This window comes from Trachemys scripta, chromosome 11, assembly GCF_013100865.1.
Source record: "Trachemys scripta elegans isolate TJP31775 chromosome 11, CAS_Tse_1.0, whole genome shotgun sequence".
Lineage (NCBI taxonomy): Eukaryota > Metazoa > Chordata > Testudines > Emydidae > Trachemys > Trachemys scripta.
Window position 1 is genome coordinate 68,912,933 of NC_048308.1, and position 21,800 is coordinate 68,934,732.

The 21,800-nt window shown below is 38.0% G+C and overlaps 1 protein-coding gene across 5 annotated transcripts in view; it reads right to left on the reverse strand.

Annotated features, from left to right (window-relative positions):
* AGAP1 (ArfGAP with GTPase domain, ankyrin repeat and PH domain 1) overlaps positions 1–21,800 on the reverse strand; it is a 641,433-nt gene that overhangs the window by 59,164 nt on the left and 560,469 nt on the right. For 3 of the 5 annotated variants that reach the window (XM_034785589.1, XM_034785590.1, XM_034785588.1), the window contains 3 exons: positions 18,081–18,158; positions 5,318–5,472; positions 2,623–2,713 (listed from right to left, as the gene is read on the reverse strand). In XM_034785589.1, the coding sequence (XP_034641480.1) occupies positions 2,623–2,713; positions 5,318–5,472; positions 18,081–18,158 (324 nt within the window). The remainder of the gene's footprint in view (positions 1–2,622; positions 2,714–5,317; positions 5,473–18,080; positions 18,159–21,800) is intronic. The other 2 variants (XM_034785592.1, XM_034785591.1) reach the window with 1 other exon arrangement.

Genomic DNA, 21,800 nt, shown 5'->3' on the forward strand with positions numbered 1-21,800 from the left:
AGCGTCCTTCTGAGATACAGCAAGTACTCTGGTCTGGCAATGACATCTGAGTCATGCAAAAGGTACAGTGTTCTGCCCTGGACACCTATTTTATCACTCTGTGCTGACATGGGAACAGAACAGAAGGGCACTGATAAAACCTAAGTCCAAGGCTTGTAAAGAGCCAGGCTGCTGGAACCCGGCAATGGTTATTCCTAACCAATAAAACACAAAAGTAGTAACGCCAATAGAACCTAAATCACTAAAACCAACTGCTAACAAGGTAACTGATGAGAACATTGGAAAAACAGGATGAATGAGGATTCTGATCATGAAGCTGCTGGTGGTAGTTGAAAGGAATTGAAGGCTGGTTGGGGGATGCAATCTCTTATGTATCCCATTGCTTCTGAATATTTGGATTTGTGAGGGTGCAGACTTGGCCCATAATGGTTATTGGTTTCCAAAGTGTTCTGAGCTCTAGTATTTGGAGTGCATACATGCCAGAAATGGGGACCTACAAAAGCGAGGCTTGAAGAAAGAGACTTTGGCAGGCCCAGGAAGGCAAAATGCTGTTAAAAGATGCTCTCTCAGAATGCATGCTTGAAGAATTCCTTTTCAAAATAAAAGCTTCACATTTAATGGTGACCTGGAAATGGAGACTTTTAACCACTTGCCCCTCCCACAGAACTTCTGAGCTAAGTCTCTGAGTATGCTAATAACTGACTGCTTGAACCTTAGCAGCAAGGTCTATGAGGTAGACCTGTGAAGGTATCATATACCCTCGTCTAGCCTGTTCTGGGCAACTGGAGTGAGGTTTTAGTGAAATCCTATAAAAGTAAAAAAGCAGGAAAACAGAATTTCACAATGTAGTTTACTGACACACACTAGTATTTTGAATGAACAAAATACATATTTAGGCAGTTTCTCAGCACTCGTATAGAAATGAGCCATTTCTGCATGTATATTTTATATATTTCACTTGAGCTCTATCAGTCGCTGAGTAAATCTCAATGATGATAACCATAGTGACAGGAAAGATGCTTTAATAAACAACTGTTTTAGTCTGTCTATGATAGAATATATCCTAAAGCAACAAACCCATTAGTTTATCATATATATTCTTCTTTTTTGGATTACTGGCTTATAGAATGTAAAGTCCCTGTAAAAAGTATCTGTAAAATTTACACCAAAGATCTATGCAGAGCAGGTTAATGCGCTGCCTTGATGGTATCTAAATTAGGGCCCAGAGCTCTAGTACTCAGTGTCCAAGCCAGCTAGGCCAACACTACAGAACCAGCATGCTCAGCTCCCAGCATTACTCTTGACCCACTTTCAACAACCTATGAATATCTGATATATTTCAATGTAAGTAATGTCAAACCTTCCTTAATTGCAAGGAGGCACTGGCATGAACTGGGGCCTCTGAAGGGGCAATGAAAGGAAGAAAACAGAGAGGATCTTAATGGACTCTACTCACATTTCTAAAAAGTAAAAAAATTCTTTCTAAAGTAACAGGGACATTTACATGTTTTCGTTACACATTAGCTTTCTATTCTAAATGCCCAGTAGTCTTTTGATACCCACATCCCCTCCAAGCTACGTGAGGAAGAAGCAGGTTGATGGGATAGGGTTATGGTGAGTTTCTTGGTGGGTTATTGAGATCAGTTTTATTGTTCATTATATGGACAGTGTATTAAGTGTGAAAACTTCTGCATTACTGAATTGTTTTAAGTCTAGGGAAGGTGCTACAAAGATTTAAGTTGATAACTAAATAGACAAGTTTATAAAACAACGGGTCTATAAAATATCAGTTTTAAGATAAAAGCACAAAAAAGCAACAGAAATTACTAAATTTTCATTTTTGGTCCTTGTACAATTAAAAGAAACGAGTATGATTTTCAAACATAAAAGAAATAAGAATTTTCAAATACCCTTTCGTCCTATTTCTCCAATTGATTGTTTCTCAGCTGGGACCTTGTATTGTTAAGTTTCAGCCCTGAGCTAATTTTTATAGCTGACTTACAAACCCCTAGAAGCAGGGGTAACAAAGAATAGTGAGAACAGCACCTCTGAAATTAAACTGGCCAATCCTTTGCTAACTGTTAGTCCATATATTTTAAAAGAATTCAGAATTTAAAAAAAGCACTACGAGAAAGAAATACAAAATCAATTTTGTAGCATTCCACTACTAGCGAATGTTTTATTTTCCTTTGTCAGTAATATGAAAACCGCAGAAAGCTCAAGCAAAGCTTTACACATCTAACAACATTGCTAGGGCACATGATTTTTTTCCTTATTGGAGGACAATGGTAGCATCTTATGTTGAAAAGAAATATGAAACAAAACCATTTTTTCCTCAACTTCGAAGACAAAATGTATGAACTCATGTGTAATGTGACAGATGAAATACGGGCGAAAAATCAGGGCTTATAATAACATAGCATGTATTAATAAATTAATGTAAAGTAAACCTGACTAATCAACCTTCATAATGAACACCAAGCTTGCAAAGGGATGTGGAATACAATACCAAGAGGGAAAGAATCAGAACAGGTGTTCACGTAACCCTGGACCAAAGAGAATGCGTAAGCTTTATAAAGCCAAGGATAACAACAGTCCTTCTATAGCAATGGCTATACTCACCTTGTGCCTCGCAGTCCACACAGTGAGAATTGCCTCTGATGTTTCTTATTGACTGAAGGGCCATGGCCTCATTCTGACTTGTCAGTCGGGACTGTGTATATTTAAAGAAACACACACACAAGAAATAAGAACCCAATGAAAAGGTTTAGGCACACAATTGTCAGCAATGTGAAAAGCAAAAAGAAAAAGAAAAAAAAGAAAGTTCAGATCAGGGTTGAATGAACATGATCAGGGAATTGGACATCTTTAGCTTGCTTCTCAAAGAGTTGATCTTTTGGCATCTTTAAGTACTGCAGCTCAGTGCCTGACAAGCATAGCTACCCATTTTCATCCATATTTCTGACAGCTCAAACTTTTATTGAAGCTCCCTGCATAGAACACAGGAAGTCTGTGCATTTATGAGATATTGGACTGCACTCTGACCAATAACGGGATTGTGTAGAGGAAAGCTGAGCTGAAAAATGAAGCACAGCATTCATGATCACATGTAAAGTACTTTTTGGAGATAAATTATATAACTTTATTTATAAACCCTTTTTTTTTTTTTTACTGGTATGTATGCTTGTGTACAGGAAGACTAAGGGATGGTCTGCAAAGGAAGCTGAACTGAAAGCCTTTTATCATCAAAAGATCAGATTTAATCAGGTGGCTACAATGGGTGTTTCTTTCCACTGTGGCCTGCCCATAACCTCTACTTTGACCTGGAAAGACAATTGCCCATGTAGAGGTAGCTTGGCCTCAAAACCAGCTAAATCTTGCAATCTCTCCTAGGCAGAAAGTGCGAACTGCACCAAATTATTTGCCACTGAATTAAATGAGAGCTCCATCAGGTCATATATATGATAGTTTCACATATATACTTCTGCTCTGTCAACAGGACACGGAGTACTGAGATAATATAATTCATTTCACTTATGCCTTCCAAGTGCTTCTTGAGCCCTACTTCCAGAGGTGAATGATAAAAACTTCATAGAATATCAGGGTTGGAAGGGACCTCAGGAGGTCATCTAGTCCAACCCCCTACTTAAAGCAGGACCAATCCCCAACTTCTCCCAGAAAACCTCCATACAAATATAACTTTTAAGTGGTTTCTTTTTTGTATTTCTCTTGCCTTTATATAACCAAAACGTAATTCTCTCTTCAGTTACTGTGTTAAATATTCAAACCAGCATTCTTTACCTCCTATTATATTAACTTTTGTACTAATGTTCGCAGCGTAATTTTCATTGTCATCTTGTTGTAATGTACTGAGCTCAATGAAGACAGGCCAGAGAAATAAATGGGCAGTGATTTTTCTCCACCTCAGATATAAAAAGTCAATTTTTTAAAAAATGGGAAGTAAATTACATTACTATGATAATTACTTTGGTCTGGTTTACCCTGATTATAGAAGTAATAAAAAAAAGCCAGTCATTTCAAAATATAGGTCCCCTACTTAATGACAAAACAGAATATAAATCATTAAGAAGTTTCTTTACATGGATAGCAAAAGGATCTACAGGTCTTGTGAAAAGAATCTCCCCGCTCACCTCTTGTTTTCTAGTTATTAAATGTTTGAAAAATCAAGTATCAGAGGGGTAGCCGTGTTAGTCTGAATCTGTAAAAAGCAACAGAGGGTCCTGTGGCACCTTTGAGACTAACAGAAGTATTGGGAGCATAAGCTTTCGTGGGTAAGAACCTCACTTCTTCAGATGCAAGTCGCACCTTTGAGACTAACAGAAGTATTGGGAGCATAAGCTTTCGTGGGTAAGAACCTCACCTCTTCAGATGCTCTTGCATTTGAAGAAGTGAGGTTCTTACCCACGAAAGCTTATGCTCCCAATACTTCTGTTAGTCTCAAAGGTGCCACAGGACCCTCTGTTGCTTTTGAAAAATCAAGAGGCTCAAGAATAGCAAACTGTCAGCCCTCTACAGAAAGAACCTGTGGGTTGGGGGAGGTTTTTGCAGAGAAAGCAGAAGAAATTGCTTGTGCCAAATATGAACGTGATGGGGGAAGCCTATCCCCAGGACACCATAAAAAGGACCATGTTTTTGCTTCCTGATTGGTTCCCCCTGAGACTGGCCTAATAACAAAACCACAAAGAGTGAATTACATTTAATTCAAGGAAAGAAAAACTACACAGTCGCGTCACAAAAACAGTATTTGGATACAAGAATAATTGATCATTACTTCTGAAATGTGTACCACCTTATACACAAGTCGTCTCCTACTCACAGGGATAACAGTGCACATTACTATTAAGTAATCCAGAGCATTTAATGGAATACTGCCATGGAGAAGCCCAGTAGCATCCAGTAGAGACTTGGCTTTAAATAAGCTGTTCTTTTCTCAGCCCTTCAAGGCTTTCCCATAGACCTCCCCACCAAAATACAGTTTGTATTGTTAGAGCAAATGATCCAATCAAAAGATTAATAGTCGACATCTGAAATTATGAGAGATGGAAAAGACAAAAAAAAGAAAGAATAATTTAAATGATTTAAATATAAAATCAGAATGTGCAACAGGATAAAATATGTCTCATATTGAATTATTTTGGAGGCATACAAATTTGCATGGTTTACTTTTCCTTAGCTGTGTCCAACAAGTACAGGGACCTTGTTGAATATGTTTACTTTTCACAATACCCTAGATCCTGAATTCTCTCTAATGATCAATAGCCTTAGCTCACTTTCAATGTGATGTTGTGCACCTTACCTTATTCTTACTGCTCTCACACGACTGTAAACTGGCCAGGATCTGACTCTCTATGGCTTGTACCCACGCATCTCTTTCTTCATATGTGGTCGCTTCAAAGTGCCAGGTCTGGCCGGTGAGGGAAACAATAATAAACTCGAAGTTTTCTTCTTGTTCTGAAAAACAGCAGTGGGATGAACAGTTTACCTTTAATGAAACCAGCAATCAGCTCTAAAAACTGTCTTACTTGGACAGAACCTCTATGGTGTTACATGCAAAGGCAAGTTTGCACATCTGATTCTAATCCAAACACATTTCTCCTCTCGTGAAGCATCATGTTTGCCAGAAAATGCCTCAAAGATTTTATAGCTTTTTATTTGTTCTTTCCTGGCTTCATAAATTTATTTCATGAGGATGAAATACCAACTATTTTAGGGAGATCTGTAAATTTTAGTAAAAAAACCCAGCCTAGATTCCGCTAACCCTCAGAGGTAGCTAAGAACCAATATTTGAAGGGAAATCAGTCTCTTGTAAAATCTGCTGAAGCACTTAGTAAAATAACTTAAGATGAATGTTCTACTGAATAAAAAAATGTTTAATACAAATCCTCTGGAGTAAATTTTTCTCTCGTGTAGATGTTATATGTATGTATCATATACAATATACATAATACATTTTAAGTGTACACACACATGCACATACACACAGCTGATAACCATCTTGAATAATCTTTTCTCCACAGCTCAAACAAATTGCAATACAGGATTAATATTAGTTCAATACTTTCTTCTCAGCAGCTTAGGGAGACTAAAGGAGCAGTGAAAATGATTTGAGGAGCCAACAGAAGGGGTCACTGGACTATCCAAGGATAACAGGAACATAAGAAAAATACTTCAGGGCCAGAGGAACACACTATAAGAAAGTATCAGCGATACTGCAGGGATGGACACACAGATTCCAAACACACTTGGGACACCCAAAGCCAAATAAAAAAAGTCAAGGAAGCTGAACAAAGCTCAAGGAATCATTGAACGACTAGAATAAAAGAGTACAATGTACCAGTGAACATAAAGTACAACGGGTTTGCTTTAGAGAGACTTATACATTTACAGCCAAGGAACTTTTGCATTTTTTTGTCATTCATAAACACGTACCGATAAATGACAAGTCTAAAAATCAGTCCATTTAAATACCGCTTTAGTGCTCACTGGAAATCATTCCTTCAATCTCTGGGCAACAGTTTTCCCCAATAAATTCAAACTCCAGTCCACAGGCCAAGTGTCCACTCATGTAAATTGGTGGAGCGCCACACTAACATCATTACAGCTTTGCCAATTAAAAATCAGTAGATAATTTGGCCCCAAATTTAAGATGCCCAGGGTTCACTTTCACTTAAATGACCTGTCCAGGATGGGTCAGGCCCAGCCTGGCTCACAGAAGAGATCTATCAAAAGCTGGTCAAAAGTTTCCCTCAGGCGCAAGTCAGCTTTGAGATAAGGCCTGTGATTGCAAGGGGAAGAGAATGCAAACATTATTCTGTGGTGAATCAGGACACCTCAAGTTGGCCTTTTAAATCAAAACATAAGAGGGGCAAAAAAACCCAGCAAAGGCTTATGAAAGCCATGTTTGGCAGGCTCATATTTGTAACCAGCTGCGGCTGGCCCACAGTTTGAATTATATGTTGCAATTATTGATCATGATGCCACATCAGTTAATTACAAGGAGTCCCAACTTTGTGATTAATTGGTTTGGCATCAAAATATTGTGAATTACAACTTTTAAAAACATGATTAAAAAAAAAAGAGAGAGAGAGATCCTCCTGTCCATGCAAAACAATGATATACTGTTTAACCTACAGGTAAATCTCAAGGGATCACGACTTTACACTACTACATACATTACATAATAATATACTACCCCGTTTCCCCCTACACCTCAAAACAGTGTAGCCGGAGACCACCACCCAGGAACCTCAGGACTCACGTGACACCATGCCCCCTCTTGTCATGTGAGCTCCAAGAATCTTCCCACTTCTAAAAAGTTAACAAAAATCCAAAATAAAAAAAATCATGGAACTAATATGGCACTAGGAAATCACTACATGCACACTGCTTGCTTGTTATATCCCTTGCCTCTCACCTTTTTCTGTCTTGCTTATTTTGATTGCAAGCAATTTGGGGCAGGGATTGTCTCTTACTCTGTGGCTATGTCTTCATTACCAAACAGGTGAGATTTTTACAGCAAGATAACTAACATGTATTTGCTATCCCGCTGTAAAACCCTAGTGGAGACAAAGCACCTGTAGTTTTTACCACGAGGTAGCTAGGTGAGGTCAACATTCAGTCCTGGCTATAGTTGACCTCACAGTAAAAACTACAGATGCCATGTCTCCTCTAGGATTTGGCAGCAGCATAGCTAAAGCACATTAATTATTCTATGGTAAAAACACACCTTTTTTAGCAGTGAAGGCATGGCCTGTGTCTTCATTCTCTGTGTGCCTAACACAATGGGGCTCCAATTTCAAGTGGGTCCTCTAGACTACCATCATCACAAATAACAATTAATTTACATAAATACTGGAAGGAAGACTTCATAATCTACACATGTGGTGCCATATAACTTTAGTGGGAATTTGCCCAACGAATGAGTAAGAACTGAAAATGAGCTCAAGAACTGACTCAGAGAACTGTAAGGGACAAAATCAACAGTTTTTCTCCTTAATTTGAGCCCTGATCCTACAAATATTTCACTAATGCGGAGTAGTCTTATTGACTTCAGGAGGCTTACTCAAGCAAGTAAAGTTATGCATGAATGAAAGCATGAAAAGGATCTGAAATCCAGCCACATTTAACGGTAGCTCTCATCAGGGTTTATTTATTTGAACTTCTGTAAGAAGATTTAACTCGGCAACCTCTTAGTTGGACATCTATAGAACTACTCCTTCGCCAAAACAAGATGGGTAATGCCAAAATATATAGCCAGATTCATGTTACATAAAATACTGTGTAACCTGCATTTACTTCTCACAGGTCTTAGTGACATCAAACTCGTGTGATTATGTCATCCAAGCTGCTTTCTTTAATGATCAGATCATTGTTCACATCTCCGATATATAATCCTTATCAAAACTAAAGTTACATTAACAAAATAAGTTACCTTACAAGTGCTATTGAGGGGGAAGAGAGCCAGAACAAAGAACGGGGAAGGCTAGTTGAAGAAGAGAAAGAGAAGGATCAAGCACCTGTTTTAGCAGCTTCCTGTATTAATAAAGTCCAACTTTGAGAGTTTATCATTACTACTCTTTTTAATGGTCTCTAAGTGATTAATAGGACTTTCCTTCAAACATGCAAGTATTGAAGAAGAATTTCTAGAGGCCCAGTGGCACCACCTCTGCCCCTTAAGAAAAACCTCCCGGTGTATATTCTATAAATAGGCTCCCATCTATTTGTACAAGAGAAATATATCTGCACAGCTACAAGATGTGTTGTCAGAGAAGTGAGAAGCAACAGCGTATGGTAAAATTTTCAGTAATGCCCCTTTCAAAATGAAAAAAAAAAATGCATGTATTGGCACTGAGGCAACTCCTTTGCTAAGTATACAGAAGGTCCTGTGGAGAACCCAGAGATCTTCATAGAAAAATAAAAACCGAGGCGCATAATGATACAGAGGGGAGATCCCTTCATACATAAGAAATAATTGATTTTTGAACACATATACAAGTTATGGAGCTCTGTGGACGATAATCCTACTTGTAATTCAACTATATTTTAACTTGGTATGGATTTGATAAATCTCTGCTAATTGCCTGGTGACTCAGATGAAAATTAAAAAACATGTATGATTAAATTCTCCTACCTTCCATTGGTTATAGCCTAGATCATACTATGGCTAGAGAAGCGAACTTCGTAAGTGGGAACAAGGGATTTGGAATTAGGAATAAATTCAACAATTCAACCAGTTTTATATCCAGTACAATTTGGCATCAACATTTGATTATGTTTAGGTATTTTATCTGGTTTTCTGACAGAGCCAACTGCTCTCTGATTACTAATTATTCCTCCTCCTTCCCCAGTCCCAGTATCATAGTCAGCTCTGAACATCCATAGTCAATGGCAGGGAATTTAAAATGGGAGTAGTTTGCAGGCAGAATGTAGTCCTCACACATTAGTATTCAACCATCATGTTGGCTTTGCATTAAAGACTTTACAACAATTCCTGTTATATTCTAGGCAGGCATTCTTGGCAGCCAAGGTATTGCACACACAGTATCCCTTTCTAGACAACCAGAAGTTGGAATCTCATTTGGCCAATGTGATTTTCCATCAACATGTGTCTCAACTGCCAGTTTTGCTTTTCAGGAATATTTCAGTCAAATTATACATTCTTCCTTGTTTACAGAAATGTCTACCAAATGCATTATGTTCAAAACAATCTATTAAGAACATTACACGGTGTAGTACAGAAGCACCTTTTGGCACATTCCATTTTTATATACAAACTATCTTTTTCCAAAGAATAGTTTTTGACACACAAATTCCTTGTTTCATCTCCTGACCCTCTTTGCTGTGATCAGATGACATTGTGCCAGCTGCCATCTTGGCTGACACACTGGGGTACGAACTGGGAACCTCCAAAGCTAAACACAGAAGTCTCTGGCTAAGCGCCATACTGTGGGCTGTAACAGATTCACACCCTTTGTGGCTCAGGCACAGATAACACACACAATCAGCAGGTTATTACATGTATTCTCATCTTGGTAAAAGGGGCTATGTAATCTTTTGGTCGGGCTACAATGCTATTCTGGTCTGAAAACTTGCCCAAATGTTCACCACAACTGGCTGAGAGAAGCAGTCCATGAAGGAAGTGGAAGTCCGTATTCTTTTTCCCATGCCCTCCACTTCTGAATTTGCTCCCCACCCCAGAAAAGAGGGGAGGAGGCCAAAAACAGAAGATCAGAAATAACTGCACCAGCTGAAGATTTGTCTTATAAGAAATTTTCTGTTTAAACTATTCCAAATATGGTAGACTATGGTTTCAAACCTGTGATCTTAAAATAACAAATAATACAGCATATTATATGTTACTGTGATTACACAAAGCAATGCCTACAGAGCAAATGCATGCGCTGCTACGTAGTGTATGTTTAAAATTTTTAAATACTACATACACAGTCAGAAGAATCCATGTAACAAAATAAAATGAAACTGTTCGGTTTTTTTATCCAGCAATATTATACGTTGAGCTGTTTAAACTCCTCCGAGCCTAATCACAAAATTTTATTAAACAGTTTTCCATGTTTAACAGTTATTCATAGAAAGGTCCACTATAATAGTATTTTAGCACCATCAACCTGTCGAAATCAACCTGCCCAATTACTCCAAACTACATTAATAACACCGGATATTACTCTAATTGTGTCCAGTTTCTATGCAGACGAGGTCCCACGGGGCTAATTTTGCATCCTCAGGGGCAAGCAACTCAGCCATCAAACTGATTTCACAAGGAATCCCTCCTCATTACACAGGTCCAGGCTGTCAAACATTTTTTTTTAAAAGGTTAATGGGCCAATCAGTCATCAATTATTTCCTGGAAGCCTAGCAGACAAAGGGTTAAAGTGCTAAAAAACAGCTGCAATTGTTTTACATTTGGAAGTTGTTATCAACAGGAGATGTCTGACAAGAATACCTTTTTGGATGGGAAAACAGGAGTTGGACAGAACTGGAGGGAGACAGGTACGTACGGATTAGAGTGTATCATAATTAAAGAGTAATGCATCACTGTGATGCTTTTTCAAAGAACCAATGAGAACTGGATATCCAAGACAATGCATATAAAAAAAACCTGTAGAGTTCTCTTAAGTTTCAGTGTAACAGCTGCCCTTCATGTTAGAATATCACCTCTTATATTGCAGATCTGGCTTTTACTATTTTCCTACACCACCACCTTTGGTTTTTAATTTTGCCTAACTCATCTTCAGTTATATGTGGTTATTAATTACTTTCATTGGGGCAACAGGAATGTTATTGTATCAACAACCCACCGACCCTAGGAAAGAAAGAAATATTCCTTATATACCAAGTACAACACAAGTGAAAATAAACATTGATACACCATATATAAATGGATAACACGTTCTATGGATCCAATGAAATAAGGCTTACAATGGGTTATAATGTATTATTTCAGGCTACCTCAGTGGACGGATCCCTTAACACTTTCCTTTTTGGATAAACTTTATTCTTTGTCAAGACATACCTCTGGTATCCCTTCTGTGTAAGCCCATAAATGCTAAGTGAGAAATGTTTCCCAATGGAAAACAGACGAAGGCAGTGGGCCCACAATGAATGCCATGTCTTACTTCTTCTAACATTCTGATAGGCAGTGGAGAGGCCTAATTTGATTAATTATATGGAACATGGCCAATGCATAAGATTGACTCAAATCGCTTTATATTCATAAAGGCAACACCTCTTCCCAGAAAACTTTTCAATGTCGGTTGGCTTTTTATCTGAAGAGTAATTCTAAAATCATGTATCTAATCTAAATGATGCGAGTTACCTCAAACATATGCTACACTATGCATCCATTAGTGGTGGTTTGTATCATGGTAGCTCCTAGAGGCCTCACCTCAGATCAGAGTTCCATTGAATTAGGCACCATGCAAAGACGTAGAAACAGGGCCTGCCCTGAAATACTTACAATCTAAACAGACAACGGGGGAGAGAGAGAGAAAGAAAGGAAGATTTTGCAGATTCGAACTAAAGCATAGTGGGAGTAAGGGACATGTGGTCACGTGTGAAGTTTCTGGAAGAGGCAGGAAGTAAAACCAGACCTAGTCCAGTGCCTTAATCATAAAATTAATCTTCTTTGCACTGGTACTAGGTTTCGTATTTTTGGGATGCTGATCTTACTATAACGTAGCCATTATCACAGGTACATCAGGCTGGCTGCTTACTTGGTAATTAATAACAGCACTGCACATTTAGATTGGATGAGTCAACTAACTCTGCAACAGGGACCATATACTTTCCCTTTAAATATAGTAACAAGTGATGTGTAGGACTAAAGATATTGACATATTTTTAATGATCCAAAAACAACTCCAACAGTTGGGACTGAAGCTTGAAACCCATTCTATTACACATGCCTGAAATGACATATTGCAAGCTTAGTTTTCATAACAATGTGGTATCAAAGACTGATTTAAACTCCCCCAGCCAAGCCCTCCCCCACATAAAATTCCTACCCACCCACACTTTTGAATCAGTCATTTGAAAAGACTTAGGGTTGCAGCAAAAAACTATATTCATGCCCTAAAAGAGGCAGTAGATATTTACGCCCTACCCATGTAGTTGTGAAAGAAATACAACACCAAAGGTATTTGTTTTAATTTATTTAGGTACTTGATAATTTTCGCCATCATTACCATTTGTCACTCAGTGTAATTTATCTTCATATCTTGGAAGATTATAAGTATGTTTATTAGCAGCTCCAATTAAGGAAATAAATTTGTGCCATGTCCCGCTGGGCATGACTATGCTAATACTTCTCTCCCCTCTCCAAATCCAGTGGTCTAAATCTAATTAGTTTTGAAATTCAACCCTATCAGGACAATGTGACTCTGCCATTAGTCACCCACAGGTATTCTGGCCCACAGCTCTTGATAAAGATTGTGATCTATTGGATGAATTATATCACCACCCTTACATGACAAACCGGAGACAAAAAGTTTGTTATTAGCTCAGGGGAGTGGATTATTTTATTGTAGGCATTCGTTGTTTTTGTAGGACACTTGGGTTTGAGGAAATCCATGAAATCATTTTCAGTCAGTTTATGCAGAATCTATGTCAATGCTAGACTGATAATTTTCCTAATACTTTTAAAAACAATTTCACATTTCAGTTTGCCGTTCTCTAGTTTACATTTCAAAGTGGACATATAATTCAAATGTTAAGAGCTTTCTTAACACTTAAGTACGTTTAAATGAGGCAATGATAGTGTCAAGGCAGCAAAGCCATAGTTATAGCTGAAATGTCACTTCTGTATTACTTTTTTAAAGGGACTGTTTCATAAAAATCTGTTCAGGCATTTTGGAGTTAATGAACATGGACAATTTTTTTCATATGATTAGACATTTTCAGATTTTTTTTTTATACTTGGTAACTCAAATACAACTTGGGTTTAATACTTGAAACTTGTCATGCATGCAGCCCTGAATGAAGACTAGAAGAAATGTGGTTTTGATATAATTATAGATGTTTAAATATAGCATACTGAGCAAGCACAGCATTCGTTTCTTTAATTTTAGAAAGTTACACTGGTGTACAATGCTCCAAATGTGCTGATCTCTGAAAAATCACATTTGTATTTAAACAGCATAACGACGATAACTGAAATTACAATGCTGAGAGGGGTCAGGTGTCTTTTATAAACATACCAAATTTACATTATATACCTTCCCCTCTAAACATTTTGGATCTTTCACTCAGAGTGACCATTGCTTTGCCTGCAATAAGAATTCAACTTGTCACTTCTCTATGGTAGAATAAAATCTTAAACCTAATGTTTGCAGCAAACCCTAATAATGGCCTTGCAAACGTAGAATTAAATCAGTGAATAACTATATAATGGGAGTCTCACTAAATTGCAGGTAAGAGGGAGGGGGCAATTCCTTGAACACAGACAATCTTATTGGTCTAAACAACTTTGTTCTTTTCTGATTATAAAAGTTAGACAAATTTAGTCCCTGTTATTACTTGAACTGGTACCATTGCCCAAATTTTGCCCTCAGTTACATCCACATAACTCCCAATGAAATCAGCATGGTTGATCAAGTCTAAATGAGGATGGAATTTGGGCCCTGGGGTGTAAGGATGTTGAATTGCTGGGATTCCACTGATCACTTTTAGCATATATTACCTATTGTATATTAATGACCTAATGGTAACACGCTAGGGAGTGAGACCTGGTTTCGCTCCAGCTCCTGTTAGCTGTCTTTCTCTATGGGACTTCTCTGCATGTCAAAAAATTAATAGTCTAAAGCAATGGTTTTCAACTGTGGTCCGCAGATGCTTGGGGGTCGCAGACTACGTCTAAAATTTCCAAAGGGGTCCACATCTACATTTGAAATTTTGTAGGAGTTCGCACATAAAAAAAAAGTTGAAAACCACTGGTCTAAAGCCATGCTGTCATGGGCTAGGATAGTGACAAGATCCCCGTTAAGAAATGATGAGCCTAGTCAGTTTGTGGATGCAAGAGTTCCAACAGAATACAATAACTCCTCACTTACCGTCCTCCCACTTAACGTTGTTTCGAAGTTACGTCGCTGCTCCATTAGGGAACATATTCCTTTAAAGTTGTGCAATGCTCCCTTATAACGTTGTTTGGCTGACTTTACAAGGGAGCAGTGCACCAGATCCTCTTCTCCACTTCCTCCCCCTCCCTTCCTCCCTCCCAGCGCTTCCCCCGCCGCCAAACAGCTGTTTGGTGGCACTTAGGACTTGTTGTATGATTAAAAAATATATAACTATTGCCACCTCTATTATGTAATTATGACAAATTTATATGAAATATGTCAATGGAAAAGTTACAGTCTGTCAAATATGATTATCCTATTTGTATGCATGTTTCATCTTTGTATCTAAAGTTATGAATATTAACTAGTATTAGTATTTCAAGTGTGTTTACTCCTGGGATAACACCCACAAGGTAATTTACATCCAGTCTGGCCAGCACATTGTGAATGGACTATTCAAATTGATGGTCCATTAAAGGACACTTAGCTCGGGTAACAGACGATGGAAGAAGCCTGTCCCCGCCTGATGGGCCTTCCTGGGGATGTTTTAGCCAGAATGTGGGTAATGACTGTTTTCATGACTCATCGAAGCATGCAAGGGCATGTGACTAGCTCATGTGACCCTGGACTCCTTTTTGTGCCTGTTATTTTCCACAAACTAAGACTGAGAGCAGTCCCTCCACATGGGAGAAGATATAAAAAACCCTAGAAGCATCTGCATTTTGCCTCTTTCCTGCTCTGATCTCTGGACTATGGAATTACACTAACAGGAGCATTCTACTAATGGACTGAGTACCTTTCAATCATCAGTGACTGGATCCCCAGAGACCACATGCGATCGCTGGGCAGACCAAAAACACACTGGGCTGATCCCATGACTAAGCTCTTTGGCAAGGAACGTGCTTGCAACAAAACAGAATGGTGTGGTGTCGACTTGCGTTTGTGGAGAGATAGACGAGGATAAGCCGGACAAAGATGACCTTTTAATCTTTTGGAAATTACCAGAGACTTCACAAGCCTGCAGTTTATAACATCACTGCTTCAAACCTGATACAAGAACTTTGCAATGAGTGTATTTGTTTTCGCTGACCATTATGACTCTCTCCTCTTTCTTTCCTCTTATAACCAACCTTTAGATATTAGATACTAAAGGATTGGCAACAGCATGATTATTGGGTAAGATCTGAGTTCTATATTGACCTGGCTATGTGGCTGATCTCTTGGGATTAGAAGAACCCTTTGATGAAATTGGCTTTAAATAACCACTCATCATTAAGTCTACTGTCTGGATGGTGAAACAAGGGCTGGGATACCCAAGGAGACTGCATTTATGACTTCTTGTTAACCAGTGTGGTGAGACAGCAGTTTACTTTTGATATTGGCTTAGTATATTTTATGAAGGAATAACCACCAGTTTGGGGGAGGGAGGTCTGCCCCATTTCTCAGCAGTTTGTCCTGAATCCGGTATTTTCAGCTGTGACCCACTGAGGCACGGTGACAGACTCTTATTATGTATACTCCTGATTAACTGCGCATTCCCCAGTTTTGCAATGCCGGCCATTATCCAGAGACTTTGTTTAGTAGCTCAAAGATGCACGATTATTACTCACAATTTTCCTGGACTCTCTCTTTCCCACGTGGTGAGTACTTCTGAGAAAGACCACCCCTCCCCCTTACCTAATCAGTTAAAATCTCATTGGTGCTGCTAGTTGCAGTCTTCGGAGTTCAACTTTTACAGTTATGTTCTCCCACAGATGAACATACCCCTAGCATACCCATATATTAATATGAAAGGTATCAGTATGTTAAATGGCACCTAAGTTTGAACAGGCCCCCAAATACGAACTTCCTTTCTGTAAAATATATGCAATTATTTCTATTTATTTTATTGTTAAAATTTTAGAAAAATTGAACAATAAATCCAATGCTTGTCAAGAGTCATCCTACAATAGCAAACATGCCTGTATGTTTGATCTGGGGGAAAAAACATGTCTAAAAGAGATCATCAGTGAAAAAAATAAGAACACATTTTGCAAATTACAAAAAAGTATCTCGGAAGTTTCCTTTTAAATAGCAAAATGCTTAACTATTCATGTTCAGCAACTAGTATTTATTTCTCTCCAATTCATTTCACACTTTGCACTTAAGTGCTTTAAACGGTAACAACAGTATCACAATGGATATAGCTCTATTGTTGTTACTTAGAAGGTGAGAATTTTAAGTTTACAACGAGGAATAAAACAAGATTATAATAAAATGTGTTTCCTTAACAAGCTGCAGTAAAAAACACACTTTTGTTTCCCAGACACATTTTATCTGTCGGTGAGAGCAAGGCATACGGTAGTAATTGTGCAAAAAAAGGCTGGTGATATAAATCACCAAAGGTTAATGATCAGGATGTGAACAGAGGGACTTGTTTACAGAAATAGCATGCAATTTAAAATTTACAAGAGATTTAATGCCACTACTTGGCAATCGCTAAAATCAACAGCCCAGAAAACAGTGACATTAAGAAAAATATTACAGTTATAATCATTCCAAAATAAGTCAATTAGTGTTAGGGCATGCGCTTGCGATTACTTGACCCATTTGGTTCGCACTTAAGTGAAAAAAAGATTTCCCCCCTATAATACCAAGATTACCGAGATGTGACCTATTTTGCATTCCATATTTCATACACCATCCCCTCTTACTCGCTGTCTGAGATGGTGGCCGAGGGTTTTTCTCCTTGCCTGGCTTCCAAGTAATTTTGACCTCTGACATTTGTAATAATAAAAAAAAAAAGAAGACAGTTTATAATTGTGTTGTTCAAATGAAGGTGGGGAAAAATTCAATCTGCTATTATACAAAAGGCATGACGGCTGTCTTCGGTGAAAAAAGCAATGTAAGTCAATTTGTGAACTTTGGCACCAGGCGACCTTTAGAAATACAACAATATACAGAATTTACAAGCAAGAGTAGCACATGCAAATGACCTGGCTCTGTCTCGCCTTTGGATTAGAGCTGCAAAGAGCATTATGGAGAACGCTTTCACAAAACAAATTAAGACTGTTACTTAAATGTCACGGCACACTATTGTATTTGGCTACAGATCATTACACCTGATACTAACACTTTTAAAAACTGTAATAACTTGGGAAATATTACATTGAGTGCCCACATGTATAAAGGGGGAAAAATAAATAAATAAAAGAAAATGGGTTCCCAAAGTAATTTAAACATCACCACTCCACGACTAGAGGGAAAGGTCAGAATTTAAGTAAGCTGAAAGGAACATGAATGGCAAAATAAAACGCACAAACAAAAAGATGAAAAGACCATGGGAATGACTCTGCAAACAAAAGATGAAAGCACGCATGCTTTGGGCAAATTTGATTTCCATTCCTGCATTTGGAAAGTGAGAGGAAAGGGGAACAAGTCTGGAGAGGCAGGTAAAAAGGGGAGAGAGGGTAAGGTGTTCATCTAAAACGTGTTGTTTTAATTTGTTACCTTCAGTGTTGGTGCTGCTGCTGCTGTATATATTTCGCAGGCTACCAACACGGTTTAGTTTCCATGCTTTGCGTTTGGCTGCATCCAGAGAGCAGAAGGGGAAGAGAAAAAAAAAAAGAGAAAATAATAAAATATAAAGAAAAGAAAAATATGAAAAGGGGGAGAAAAGAAATGTCAAAGTAGCACGTGAAGTAAAATACCAGCACAAGCCTGTTATATGTGAAGCAGCTACACAGACACACACACAAAATGCACACAGAACACCACAGCTTCTCAGAACCACCACCAACACAGAAGGCCTTGCTCCCCCCCCCACACTGAAAAAGATACTTTCAAGACTTTACAACATGACAAGACTTGTCAATAATAATTGGATCTAAAATAGCAATGACAATGGAATAGAAAATGCATTCAGTACTTCTTGTATACATGATGCACTATTAGAGGCAAGACAAATACCGAGGTATAATGCTGTTTAAATCATAGCAAAAATTGCCAAACAAAGGATTTCCCCTTTTGCTAAGAGGATGCACGAATCACTAGATACCTGTAACCGTAAAACCTTTAATTCCAGGTGATGATGTAATAGGTTCAAATAATCTAAACCACCATAAGCATTATTTCTAATGTTATGCTTAGCTGTTCTACTTTATTATTATTATTATAAATGTCAAGTAGACATTGTTACTATGCACATCTTGGTTTTTCAGAGGCAGGTTATTGGCAAAGTATAAATTCTTGTTTGGAAGGTAAACTGTAATGCGACCATTGCTTTATTAGAATCCCATCAAACCTTTAAATCTCTCTCAGTTTCAAGTTCCCGTTTTTGACGTTAATAGACAGAACTTAAATAGAAAAAGCACTTAAATCCTCTGCTCATTACGGGAAATTAATTCTCTCACTGTCTTTTAGCAGAATCTATGTATTTCTCTCCAAAAGCTAATTCACAACATGAGAAATACACTAGACTAACAATATTTTTAGAGTAACTTTCATGGGGCAGGGCCTGTATCTTTCCTTTCAAAACAACACCAGGCACAGAAAAACACTGTTGGCATTTAACAACCACCAACATTAACACACTGGAAAATCTTATCTGTTATTTATCCACCAAACTTGTATGTATGGACAATAGCAGAGCAAGCTTCCCCGCCGCTATCCCAAAATAGGTCTCAAATGTTACCTACTGGGGCCACGTCTCAGGATGAGGTGGTAAAGCAGCGTAGCAGGCATTGCGATTGTCAGGTAACTATATACATGCAGCGTGGAGAACAGACTTCACAATACTAACAGGGATAAAGGCAAACCTCCATCAGCTGTCAGCAGTATTAGAGCTCATACCTATCTTCAAGAGAATGAGACAAGTACCAATTGATAGACACTTCAGCATGCCTTATATTCCACCTAGTCTCGCCCCACGTTCAGATCTTGGTCTAAGGCGGTCAAATACTGCAGGGTTAATTGTGATGGTGCATCGTAGTGCACACTTTGGAACTGGTTAGTCTACCATCTCAGTCAACATGGGATCTGTTGGTAACAAATCTGTCATAATTAGGTGTATATATTGTTTCTCCCACTCCTGCCCAGTATGCCCCTTCAACCTTTGAGACGATATGCACACAACAAATAAAATATGCAAACTTTGAAAAAGTCTTTTACTTGTTTTCTTTTCTAGATGTGTATTTTATAATGCCAAGAAGCGCTTCAACCAAAAGATTGTTTATATGGAAAAGTAACATTACAGTTAACTCATTCAAATGTTTAACAAAAAGCTGTATCTTCAGTTGAATGGCTAAGAACAGAAAAATACTTGTTTTCCCGTAATGGACAAGTAGCTCAATCAGAAGATTGAGCATGTAACCTGATTCGTACAGTAGGTGACGTGATCATTCGCTGAATCCAGTTTAGTGCTGTAAGGAGAAACCCTGTCCTACTATCTTGTATTAGGAAAGTTGCCTATTTGGAGCAATTCCTCAGGTACAGCATTGAGAATGATAACTACCATCTGCACACAACCAGTAACACTATTATAAAATGGTAATTCAACTGTAATTGAAGAGCAGTACCCAGCCACCCTAGAACGTTAACAATATACATTCTTTCAACGCAGTGGCATTCCGTTTTTAATACTATGCATTGATAAGGGGGAAAAATGGAAACCTGGACACTTGACTGCCGTCACCCATCCCCTTAACTTTAAAAAATAGATCATCTATTACTGAAATGAAAATCTACAATATTATCCAGAAGACCAACCGATTCAGTCAGATTTATCTACACATTTAAGTTGGTCAAGCCTAAAAGTGTCTGTGTCTACTGTGTCCTTTAATATTATGAACCTTTAGTTTTGAGAGACATTTAGCAAGTCACAGCAGGAAGTAACAACTAAAGAGGCTCAATCTCCCCGCTGAAAACTTACTTTTTCTGAAAAAATTTGCATATAAATAGCAAAGTCTAGACTTGGCACCCCTCTGAAAGGGGAAGCTGTCTCCAGTACATAAAGCCCCTTTCCCAGTCTGCTTTATGTCTTTCATTTTTCATACTCTAATCGCACATTAGAGAATGGATGTATAAGCAGGAAGTGAACTTGCAGCCTGGTTTTCTATTAACCTATTGATGAAATAATCAATTTTAAATGTGTTAAATGTCATGCCTTTTTCTTCCTTTAAACAAATGGACATTTTCTGGCTGAAGCTGAGGTCCTGATACATCCTAGTGTGTCTTGCAGCATTGATTGGACTTCAGTCTACTTTTTGCGGTGCTTCACTGCCTCAGATAATACAATACTGTTACCATCAGCAGGCTTTGGACAATGCCAAATGCAGCCTCCAGGATTCTGAGTGATGTATGTGAGAATACCAAGGCCCATCTTAGACAGCCTACCCTGACTGCCTTCACGATTACACACCGACTATAAATGTTTGTAAGTTACAAACAAGGCCTTAAAAGGCACTGCAGGTAGTTTTGTGCCTGATATGTCACTGACTCACATCCCAAAACATTCAGGCTATCTAGTTTGGACTCGCTTTCTAATTCAAAAGCCAGTTCAACAGAAGATGATTATATCTCCAGCCTCTGATGTGCACTGCTTATTAAATCTCATAACAAGCTTTCTATATAAAGAATCTAAAATAAATATTTATTTTCTTTTATTTTTAATGGTAACTCAGCTTCCTATTTTGAAAGAATCTTCAAATAGTTGGATTTGCTAAAAAATTTTTCCCTAGGCCTCTCCTCCATTAAAAAAAAATACTAGTTTCTTCTTTTAGCCTATTAATTTAGCAAGAAATACAAGTTTTAGCTCTTTAATTTGCCCTGACATATCTAGCTTTCTGTCTACAATGTTGAAATACCATAACCTGCATTATTAATGTATTATTTTAAAGGGTTTCAACAAACTCTTCTATTAATGTCTTTGAACTCGCATTGATTTTGGCTTCATTGTCTATCAAAAACAAACCAAAAAACCGAAACATTCCAACCTGAGCGCACAGCTAGATTACAAGTATAATTTTGATCTCATCCAAACTAATTAACATCTAGAATTTAGACTGCTGAGATTAAATTTCTCTCTCTTCAGTCAGGAAAATTAATTTGTGCTTTCTGACTCCCAATCCGGACTGGTACAGTAAGTCATTATATGTAGCCCGGCAATACAGAGCTATGTTATTAACTACAGAGCTGCATTATGATACCACACTGTGAAACAATAGCATATAT